The 12,194-nt window shown below is 43.4% G+C and overlaps 1 protein-coding gene across 2 annotated transcripts in view; it reads right to left on the reverse strand.

The window, feature by feature from the left end:
* Positions 1-12,194, reverse strand: part of ALG9 (ALG9 alpha-1,2-mannosyltransferase) — a 178,166-nt gene that overhangs the window by 95,527 nt on the left and 70,445 nt on the right. For both annotated transcript variants that reach the window (XM_030220749.1, XM_030220748.1), the window contains 2 exons: positions 5,449-5,578; positions 4,708-4,855 (listed from right to left, as the gene is read on the reverse strand). In XM_030220749.1, coding sequence (XP_030076609.1) covers positions 4,708-4,855; positions 5,449-5,578 — 278 coding nt within the window. The remainder of the gene's footprint in view (positions 1-4,707; positions 4,856-5,448; positions 5,579-12,194) is intronic.

A 12,194-nucleotide genomic window follows, 5' to 3' on the forward strand; every position in this document is an offset into this window, starting at 1 on the left:
ATGTTATCCATATGATGCTGATAACATGATTCCTGAATCTAATGATGATGTGGCTTTGATTGCTTACTAATAAAAAGAAGAGGGCTGAAGTATATCTCTGAGCTAGTCCTGTAGAATCTCTGCGGTTTAAGAGACTCAGGAGTTTGCTCCGCATTGGCCTTTGCTTTTATTTATATACATATAAATTTTGTGTATGTGCTTTATTTCAATTTCACTTGACCTCTTCAGAGGAATCTAGGATAAAGAACTGATAGGTCCCCTGGTGGGGAAAGGCATATAAAGATCAGCTTAGCCCTACACACTTTCAGCTTGTGCCGTGACTCGGATTCTAATTCCCCAGGAGACGTCAACAGAAGAAAGAAGACTCAGGTAATATCACTATCCCATATAATAAAACGCACCTCCAACATTCTGAAGCTGACTGCATGGCTGAGGCATTCCTGCTCTCTGTATCCATCTCCTGAATTGACATCACGTACTTCCGGGTTCGTCACAAGCAGAAGTGACCAACCACACAAGGTTTCTTGGCTTCAGAATGTTGGAGGTGCATTCTATTAAATAGGATTGGTCAGTTCCTTGAAGCACAGCCAGAGCTCAGCGTCCTGCACAGTAACGCTCAGACACCAGAGAGAGGGGGAGGGGCCTGACACCAGAGAGAGGGAGGGAGGGGGGGCAGTATCTCTGTCACACACACTCTCTCTCTGACAATCAATGTCTTTCTCTCTCTCACTCTCACACACTCTATGTCTCACACTGTACCACATTCACTCTCTATGTGTCACACAGTTACTCACACACTCTCTTGGTCTCATACACTAAGTCTCACAGAGAGTCTGTGTCTCACACACACTCTCTCTCTCTCACACACACTATCTGTGTGAAACACACTCTCTCTCTCACACTGTGTCTCACATACGCACTCGCACACACTCTCATTCTCACACACACACTTGCACCCAGACTCACTCTCTCACACACACACACTCGCACATTCACTCTCTCTCTCACACACAGTCACTCTCACATACACTCTCTCAAACATACACACTCCGAGGAAAACCTTGCTAGCGCCCGTTTGTGTCAGAAATGGGCCTTTTTTACTAGTACTTTAATATTATGGGGTCTAAGACATCTAATGATAAGGAAGTTCTGCAGAATATTATGGTATTATGTTAAAAAGTCATGGTAGAGCAGTTCACATTCCTATCCCTAGGTGGCACCGTATTACTGCCAGTCTACAAAGACTGCAGGTCCCCTTACAGAATTTTTGGTTTCTTCTGAAACTGAGTCTACGACTGCAACGGGCTGCCCTAGGAAGCTCTGGTGGTCTAGAGTGTCTTGGGGGGGGCGCAAGAACTCTACTTGTTCCTGCCTCGTGCCACTGCTCTAATAAAAATTGCTACCAAGACTGCCATGGGAGGTCCTGACAGCTATTTTGCAAGTGGAACCAGCCAGACAAGGGCGTTCCTGCCCGTGCTGGTTCCATCCACAAAATGGCTACCAGGACCTTCCACAGCAGTCTCACAAGGCTGCAAAGGGAAGTCTCAGCAACCATTTCCATTGGAGCAGCACGGGAAAGGAACAAATGGGGTTCGTTCCTACCCCAAAGAAGCCACTAGACCACCAGGGCTTCCTAAGATAGGCCCAAGGAGGGCCTAATGGGGGGGGGGGGGGGGGAGCAGGAGAGGCACTTTGTTTACAGTTTAGGTTTCTGCCAAAACCAAGCAGCCAATTTCAGTCACAAATTCAGTTTCGGCAGAAACCAAAAATTCTAGGTTTCTTCTGGCTCTGAATAAAGCACCCCCATTGCAAAAAAAGTTAAAATAGGTGTTTACTGGATAAACACTGGCAAATCACCACTTTCTCCCGGTTAAGCAGTTAACATGAGAAATAGCTCATTCTAATTGCTACTATAGCGGCTTGATATTTAGGGGGAAAGTCTATACATGGCGCCAATAAACATTGGCGCTTGACATTATTCTATAAAGGGCGCCATTCTGTAAAGACAGAATAGCACTGAGTGCCGAATTCCGTACTCAGCTTTGGGCGCGAGGACGTACGCCAGATGGAACCTGGCGTAAATCCTGGTGAGGAAGTTGGGCACACAGCCCCACTATCTTAACACTTCGTTCATCTTCTGTGAATGCCCCTGACCCGCCCATGCCCCTCCAATGGCCATGCTCCCTTTTGAGTTGCATGCGATCCAATTTAGATGCCAACTGTTGCAGAATAGTGCACAGGCAGCTAAATCATAATTAGTGCCAATTAAGTGATTAACTCCAATAACTGAATCATTGGAGCCAATTATTTTATAGAATCCAGGGGTTAGTGCATTGCAATTCCGATGTTAACTGACAAATGCGGAGAAGGTTGAGGGACTGGACTTTAAACTTGCAGTACAATACCACAAATTTACTATTAATACAGCAGGTACTGCAGAGCTGTTAACGCCAGCTCAAACAGGTAGCATTCAATGCATCCATATATTCTGTAATGCACTTACCCCTGGATTCTATATAGTGCGCCTAGAGATCCATGCCAAAATCCAGGCATATTTTATAACATGCGTAACTTAATTGACTTAACAAGTCAATCAGCATTTTTAACAGCTCCTAACAAGCACTAATGAGCACTAATTGGCAATAATTATAATTTACGAACACAATTCGATAAGCATATTCTGTAATGAACTGCGCCTAAATTCTAATGCAAGCAGTTCAAAAGGGGGCGTGGCTATGGGAGGAAAAGTGGGTTTTCCCAAATTTATGCGCATTGTTATAAAATATGGCCCAGTGCGTGTAAATCTACGCATACGGATTTACGCCACATTTTTCTTGGTGTAAATGGAGGTGCGTAGTTTTAGGCGCTGGGATATCAACTAAGCGTATTCTACACTCTGCGCCTAAATCTAGGCACCGCTTATAGAATACGCTTAGGTGGAAATGTTTACTCTGCGGATTTTTTAAGCGCCTTACATAGAATCGGGCCCTTAATGTGCAGTGAGTGTATGTCTCTTTTTAACTGCATAAGGTAATGCAGGGCACACCACCAACAGCTATCCCAGAGGCTTTACAATTACCATACATTGATTTTGGCCATTACCACAGCTGGAAGGAGTGGAGCTAGGAGGAGGCTATAAAACAGTCCAAGCCTCCCTCCCTTATTGAAAATGGATACTTCCTGACTTACTTGAAGGGAACCTTGTTCATATTTGTGAATTGCTATTTGTGGTTTTTATGTTTTGTTTTTATTTATTTTTTTAGTTTTATAGAGAACCCCAGAGAGGAGAAGGAAAAAAAAAAAACATAGCATACCAAGTTGTATTTTCATTGCTCAGTATTCTATCTCAAAAAACAACAACAACAAAAAACCCCTTTGCTTCCATTTGCTGTCTCTTTTTATCATCTTTATGTATTTTGCTTCAAAGAAAATATTTTACATCTGAGGTAACTATTCAGAAATGTCTACAAAATTCATTAAGGTATAAAATACAGGTTAGCCTTTCCTGGAACGATGGCTCTCATGATTTTGAATAAAACTGCTAAATACTGGGCATGAATAGCTATTAAATCCCAGCTCTCTTGCACTCATAGAAGCAGTTCTAATTCGATACTGGGTTATTACCTTAACCACATGGGGTAATTTTAAATGCTCTTTCTGTTGGTTAAAAAAACAAAACAGTGCTATATTCACAGAAACAGCCTTTCATAAAATTGCTTGGCATATATACATGTTGAATTATCAATATCAATATAATTCTTGTTGACCATAATTTTCCCACAATGGGTTCAATGTGGTGTACAAATGATAATATATATATATATATATATATATATATATACACATACACAAAATACAAAGAACAATAAAATACAGTAAAATATAAAATCTACATCAATTATGCACATACATGCCACATAAGTTATATTGTTTGTTATAGAATTACTCTTCCTATGCAGTACTTGCAAAATTAGCGCACACAGAAAAATCAAAACCATCGCAGACTTGGAGACACACAGAGAACAGCGAAGATGACTCAAAAAAATACACTGATGTCTCAAAGTTTATTGTACAACTCAAAGACTCGACACAGCCGTGTTTTGGCCCACTTGGCCTGCCTCAGGACTCTCCTAATGTTGTCTGTATCATCAAAACAGAATGCTGCTGGATAATATACTATGGAATCTTATTATCCGTCGCTAGTGTTAAACTTGGCGGGAAGAATCTTATTATCCGTCGCTAGTGTTAAACTTGGCGGGAACCACTGCACACCAGAGAATACACAACTATATCATCCATTGTTCACTTCACAAGATTAACAGCAAGATTCCATAATATATTACCCAGCAGCATTCTGTTTTGATGATACAGACAACATTAGGAGACTCCTGAGGCAGGCCAAGTGGGCCAAAACACAGCTGTGCTGAGTCTTTCTGTTGGACAATACATTTGCAAAAATGTCATAACAATAAAGTAATTTGAATCTTGTTAAGATTAAAGGGAGAAAAAAAGATCTATCAGCCCCATCACTGAACCGAATGTCTGTTAGGTTGCTGCTTTACCCTAATACTGTACAGAGAACTTCTCAGGTACTCTTTTTCAATGATTCTCAAAAAATTAAAAGCCCACAATTTTTATAACAGGTCCTGCAATGGACACGTATTGAAATAGTACTTCTATCACTGCATGGAGCAATGAACAACTTACTTGTCTGGCAGAAGAAAGCTGCTGGGAAACCTGTACCATTCCTTCCCTACACAGACATTCACTGGTCTCCCCTCGGGTACTGTGTGTATGGAAGGGTCAACAGCAATGTGGTGAAACTCTGGGTAAAGGTCTAGAGGCCCATGGTACCCTAAAATAAACAACAAAAAAAAAACACTGTCAGGGAAGCCTCCCCTCCATGTCCAGCGATTCTCCTCTGCACTCCCCTCCCCCATCCATGTCCAGCAATTCTCCTTTGCCCCTTTGCTCCCCTCCCATCCATGTCCAGTGATTTGCCCCAGCCCCCACCTGCCCCCCTTTTCAGCCCCCCGAGTTCCAGCCTTAACCACCTTCTCAGCTGCTGCTAGTTCCAGTTCCAATCCTAGCCTCCCCATCTGCCCGCCCTCTGCTCCCACGACAGCCCCCTTTTTGTTCCTGCTGCCCTCTGTTTAAATCTGTTTTACCTCAAAACGGCAGCTGAGGGCGGGCAGGTGTGGACTGGGGGCTGCGGCTGGAACTGTAAGCCGCCAGCAGCAGTAAGCATGGCTTGTCGTGCCTTCCAGAGGTCCGCACCCCCCTGCTATGCTTACCACACTTACCAGGTTGCGCCATGTCTATGGTCTTTGAAGCAGACCATTCGAAGCACTTGTTAAAACTGAGCATGCAATCTTAAAAGATCAGAGTTTTGGTACAGGCAGCTATTTACAGATTCAAACAAAACCTTTGAAATGAGACACCACCAACCTTTGAACAGTGCAATGGAACGGGAGAGTGAGAGGAGACCAAAGAGTGCCACTATGCCCAAAGCCAACCAGTTGGACGAGACTGTGTAATGCTCGAGGCGGTATCGCTGGAACAGGAAGTGGTAGCATTTCTGTGGAAAATCAAAGCGCTAAACTGAATTCAGGTCACAAGTGATTAAAAAGGTTCACTGTCCTCACCTCACATTTCTTTTCCTACCTCGTCAACCCAGCAGAATGAAGAGTGCACTCTTATTTGATTAACCAATATAATCCAAAACTAATAGACTAATTATAATTAAATCACTAAGAAAAAAAAAAAAAGACAGAAATAGCCCTCTGGGTTCTGTTCCCCAGTCAGGTCTTCCACTTTCCAAGCTGACTGGACCAGAAGATCTCGCAGCCTTAGGGGAGGAGGAGGAAGAGGGAGAAATCACTTTAGTTATCATACAACAGTGACCCCTAGTGGCCATATGCAGGCTCCATGAACTCTGTGTTCTGTTAGTAGCCCTGGCATGTGTTCGTTGCTGGCCTAAGGAAATTGGTAAGAAATATAAAATATGGGAAAAAAACTCCTTGGATGGTTGCAAATGAAAGCTTATGGCACCGTATCCTAATATACATAGATGCTAACTGAGCTGGAAGCACCAAGGAGCAGAAAACGTGCCCTATCCAAAAAAAAAAAAACCTCACTAACCCAGGTAAAAATCAATTCACTTTTATATTTGTGAATCTATATTTAGTATAGTAGTGAAGGAGTAATCTGCAACATCTGGAGCATGAGCACTACCAACCTGAGCTTGAAATATGGAGTTTCTGCTGTGGAAGCCTTATCTAGAGAACAGCTCCCCCCACCCCACCAGAGTAATCTTCCCCTCTCAGGAAGTGAGGACAATTCTAGCTGAAAAGGAGAAATTAAGTCTTATCTGATAATTTGCTTTCCATTAGTTCATCCCACTATTCCAGAACCTGTGGGACTGTTGTGCCCATCAACCAGTAGGTGGAGATAGAGAACTGAAAACTGAGCTGAGACATCTCTCTCTCTCTCTCTCTCTTGGAATCCAGTCCAGTCCCTCAATATTTACGTAGACAAGCAGTAAGGATAACTCAAAATAAACACAACCTTAAACAACTTGCTAACTACCACTAACCAGACGAACAAAAATGTGTGGACCTCTTATCTCTGGACAACTTGTTGAGAACAAGAGATACGAAGCACCATCAAGGTCACTGCCATTATATGGCACATTACTTTGCACAAACTAAACATCTCAGAAACCTTGTGCAAGCCTCGAATACTGGGAAGGACAAATGGAAAGAAAATCATCATGTAAGACCATTTCTCCTTCCATTATGTAGCTTACCACTATTCCAGAACCTATGGGCTGTATGAAAACAATCCCTACAGTAAGTGGGATCGTGGTGTCATTGTTCTGAGAACTGAAGCCCCAAAACAGGCTTCTGAGCGATGCTGCTGGCAACATTCTTCCTTTAGTGCTTGGCAAAGGTATGCAGCATCAACCATGTTGCCGCCTTGCAAATATTCACCGGACACAGTAAGTTAGTCACCGACCAGCATGTCGCTGTAAGCCTTGTAGAATGAGCCTGCAAGGACTGAGGAGGCTGCTTCCCTGCAAGAAAATAAGCTGACACAATAGTTTATCCATCTAGAAATTGTGGGCTTGGAAACCATGAGGCCAAGCCTCTTTACCAAAAAGCACTTTTAGAGAACCCAATGCCAATCCTTTCTGAAGGCCTTCCAGGAGAAATGCTAGGATGTACTTGATCAGAGCAAAAAAGGGAGAAAGTCTGCACTCAGAACACCAGCCTCAAACACCCTCCACACCCTTGCATATGCCATGGATGTAGAGCATTTCTGAACCTGAAGCAAGGTAGCAATGACCGAATCAGAATAACCTTTTCATCTCAACCAAGCCTTTTCAATGGGCAAGCTTTAAAACCAAAGGGGCACAAATACTCCGCGAGCACTGGACCTTGCTCCAGCAATCAAATCAGATCAGCGAACCACAGCATCTGTGGCCAATCTGGGGCTACAAGAATTATTTGACCCCGATGCAATGCAACACGCAGCCTACCATGGGCCAATGAGGGAAGACATACAGTACACATGTGTCTCCAGCCAGGACTGAGGTAAGGCACTGATACCCACTGAGCCCAGTTCTTTCCAACAGCTGAAGAATTTGGACACTTTGGCATTCCCTTTCATTGTCATCAAGTCCAGAAGCGGAGAACCCCTTCAGGCCACCATCAGTTAAAGGGTTTCCATTCTCCCAGGTCCAAGGGGTGCCTGCTAAAAAAGTACACATCCACATTCACAGACCTAACGATGTGAGCTGCTGACAAGCAGCAAAGATTTTTCTATACCCAACTCATGAGGGATGCCGCCTCCACAGCCATTGGATGGCTGCAGGTCCCATCTTGTTTGTTGATGTAAGTCATCACCATCGCACTGTCGGAAAAACCATGGATCGGGGCCCCCGCCATCCACCTGCTGGAAATACAAAATAACGAAGAGCTGGACTGGATGCTAAGAGAGATATGTCTCAGTTCAGTCTTCAGTTCTCTATCTCCACCTGCTGGTTGATGGACACAAGTATCTCACAGGTTCTGGAATAGTGGGAAGCTATGTAATGGAATGAAACATTTAAGGTCTTCACCCAAGAAGCAGAAGCTAGACTTTGGAATTGAACTCACATCTTACACATAGCAGCAAACAGTACAGAAATTTAACTATAGCAAACTAAAACCTGATCCAAATTAACAGATATCTGAAAATGCTCCCACCCCCGAAAAGCTAGAACAACATGGCAGCAGTTTCACAGATCTCAGAGAGAAGAAAATTTTAATAGCACTCCAGCAAACAAGAGAACACACACGTCACGTTTACTGGCTAATACATTTAACAGATGTTAAACCCTGCTGTTCAGCACAACCTTCACACTCACAATACAGCTGCTGCCTTAATACAAATAACTGTTAGGCAAGAGAAAAATTAAAGGGGAAATTTTCAAAAAGCTCACATAGTTGCAAAATACATACGGGTGGAGGGTGAGGTAATTCTCTACAGGTCACCTAAGCATAAATTCTGTATCTGTAATTATTCGTGTAACTGTCATTATAAATTACTAGCATAAGTCTGCATTTCTGCATGGGGGAGCATCTCAGCCCTGCCTCAGGTTGCATCTTGCCTTGGGCCACCCCCTGGGATAGATGCATAAATGCTAGTATTCTATAACAAAGTTTTCCAAGTCCAGTCCTGGAGTGCCCCTTGCCAGTCAGGTTTTCAGGATATCCACAATGAATATGCATGAACTAGATTTGCATACACTGCCTCTATTAGATGCATATCTCTGTCATGCATATTCATTGTGGATATCCTGAAAATCTGACTGGCAAGAATGAAGAGCATACTGGCAAGCAGTTTTAGAATGTTCTTAAAGTTTTTAGTATGGTTTTATATTTGTAAATTGAATATTATGCATGTGAAATCGTAAACCGCCAAGAAGTAGGATTGTGCAGTATAGAAAAGATTGAAATAAATATAATAAAAATACTCCAGGACCGGACTTAGGAAACACTGTCTTAGAAGTGGCCTAATGGTTAGTGTAGTGGGCTTTGATCCTGGTGACCTGGGTTCAATTCCCACTGCAGCTCCCTGTGGCCTTGGGCAAGCCACTAAATCTTCCTTTGCCCTAGGTACAAAAACTTGATTGTGAACCTTCTAGGGATAAAGAAACGTACCTACATATAATGTGTACAGCGCTGTGTACATCTAATAGCGATATAGAAATGATTAGTAATAGTAATATAATATGTGCCCATAAGTGCAAGGCACACCTCTGACCCACCCACACCCTCTTGCAGTTGTGCACTATGGTTTTTGCATGCTCAAATTGTAGAATACTGATTAACGGTAGTCAGGATTTCGGTCTAACCACAGTACAGAAACAGTACTAGTTACTCTCATGACCAAATTCAAACAAACGATTGCATTTGGAAAGAACATACTTCTCTTACAATTTGACATGTCAAGTGCTTTCGACATGGTTGATCATGGAATACTACTACATATCCTTGATTACTTTGGAATTGGAGGTAACGTTCTCAACTGGTTTAAGGGATTCCTAACCACACGTTCATACCAAGTGACATCTAACTCGACTACCTCAGCCCCATGGATACCTGAATGCGGAGTCCCACAGGGATCTCCCCTCTCGCCGACTCTATTCAATTTAATGATGATACCCTTGGCCAAGCTATTATCAAACCAAAACCTCAACCCATACATATATGCAGACGACGTAACGATCTACATCCCATTCAAACAAGATCTAAAGGAAATTTCCAACGACATCAACCAAAGCCTCCAGATCATGCATTCATGGGCGGATGCATTTCGGCTGAAACTTAATGCAGATAAAACTCAATGCCTAATACTCACATCTCAACATAACAAGAATAAATTCACCGCCATTAACACACCAAACTTGAACCTTCCAATTTCGGATACCCTAAAAATTCTCGGAGTTACCATCGATCAACACCTAACACTCGAGAGCCACGCAAAAAACACAACCTACTACTACTACTACTATTTAGCATTTCTATAGCGCTACAAGGCATACGCAGCGCTGCACAAACATAGAAGAAAGACAGTCCCTGCTCAAAGAGCTTACAATCTAATAGACAAAAAATAAATAAAGTAAGCAAATCAAATCAATTAATGTGAACGGAAAGGAAGAGAGGAGGGTAGGTGGAGGCGAGTGGTTACGAGTCAAAAGCAATGTTAAAGAGGTGGCCTTTCAGTCTAGATTTAAAGGTGGCCACGGATGGGGCAAGACGAAGGGGCTCAGGAAGTTTATTCCAGGCATAGGGTGCAGCGAGACAGAAGGCGCAAGGTCTGGAGTTGGCAGTAGTGGAGAAGGGAACAGATAAGAAGGATTTATCCATGGAGCGGAGTGCACGGGAAGGGGTGTAGGGAAGGACGAGTGTGGAGAGATACTGGGGAGCAGCAGAATGAGTACATTTATAGGTTAGTAGAAGAAGTTTGAACAGGATGCGAAAACGGATAGGGAGCCAGTGAAGGGTCTTGAGGAGAGGGGTAGTATGAGTAAAGCGACCCTGGCGGAAGATGAGACGGGCAGCAGAGTTTTGAACTGACTGGAGAGGGGAGAGGTGACTAAGTGGGAGGCCAGCAAAAAGCAGATTGCAGTAGTCTAAACGAGAGGTGACAAGGGTGTGGATGAGGGTTTTGGTAGAGTGCTCAGAAAGAAAAGGGCGGATTTTACGGATGTTGTAAAGAAAGAAACGACAGGTCTTGGCAATCTGCTGGATATGAGCAGAGAAGGAGAGAGAAGAGTTAAAGATGACCCCAAGGTTTCGAGCTGAGGAGACAGGGAGAATGAGAGAGCCATCAACAGAAATAGAAAACGGGGGGAGCGGGGAGGTGGGTTTGGGGGGGAAAATGAGAAGCTCGGTTTTGGTCATATTTAATTTCAGGTGGCGTTGAGACATCCAGACAGCAATGTCAGACAAGCACACTGAAACTTTGGTTTGGTTGCAAGGTGAGATATCAGTGGTAGAAAGGTAGATTTGGGAGTCATCAGCATAGAGATGGTAGGAAAAACCATGGGATGAGATTAATGAACCAAGGGAAGAAGTGTAGATAGAAAAGAGGAGGGGACCAAGAACAGAACCCTGAGGTACGCCGACAGGCAGAGGGATAGAAGTAGAAGAGGATCCACCAGAGTGAACACTAAAGGTGCGGAGGGAGAGGTAGGAAGAGAACCAGGAAAGGACAGAGCCCTGGAATCCAAGTGAGGCCAGGGTATCGTGAAGTATGCTGTGATCGACAGTGTCAAAAGCAGCGGAAAGATCAAGAAGAATGAGGATGGAATATTGACCTCTGGATTTAGCCAGTAATAGGTCATTGGAGACTTTAGTAAGCGCAGTTTCGGTTGAGTGGAGAGGGCGAAAACCAGATTGTAGTGGGTCAAGAATAGCATGTGAGGAGAAAAAATCAAGGCAGCGGCGGTGAACAGCACGCTCAAGTAATTTGGAGAGAAAAGGAAGGAGGGAGATGGGTCGGTAATTAGAGGGACAAGTAGGGTCGAGTGAAGGCTTCTTAAGGAGAGGTGTGACCACAGCATGTTTAAAGGCAGCAGGGACAGTCGCAGTGGAAAGTGAGAGGTTGAGAATGTGACAGATAAAAGGAATAAGAGCAGGAGAGATGGCATTAAGAAGGTGGGTGGGAATGGGATCAGAGGAACAGGTGGTACATTTTGAGGAAGAAAGGAGATGTTCTACTCAATGTGGAAATTAAAGAGTAAGACCCTTCTTCCCAAGGACTGTTTTCCGTAACCTGGTACAATCAATGGTGCTCAGTCATCTAGATTATTGCAACGCACTCTACGCCGGCTGTAAAGAGCAAATAATCAAGAAACTTCAGACAGCCCAGAACACTGCAGCTAGACTCATATTCGGTAAAACAAAATATGAAAATGCTAAACCCCTATGAGAAAAACTACACTGGCTCCCTCTTAAAGAACGCATCACGTTCAAAATATGCTCCCTAGTTCACAAAATCATTCACAGAAATGCACAAGCCTACATGGCAGATCTGATAGACTTACCACTCAGGAATGCCAAAAGATCATCCCGCACATTCCTCAATCTACACTTCCCTAACTGCAAAGGTCTAAAATACAAACTAATGCACGAGTCAAACTT

The sequence above is a fragment of the Microcaecilia unicolor genome, chromosome 12, assembly GCF_901765095.1.
Source record: "Microcaecilia unicolor chromosome 12, aMicUni1.1, whole genome shotgun sequence".
Taxonomy (NCBI): domain Eukaryota; kingdom Metazoa; phylum Chordata; class Amphibia; order Gymnophiona; family Siphonopidae; genus Microcaecilia; species Microcaecilia unicolor.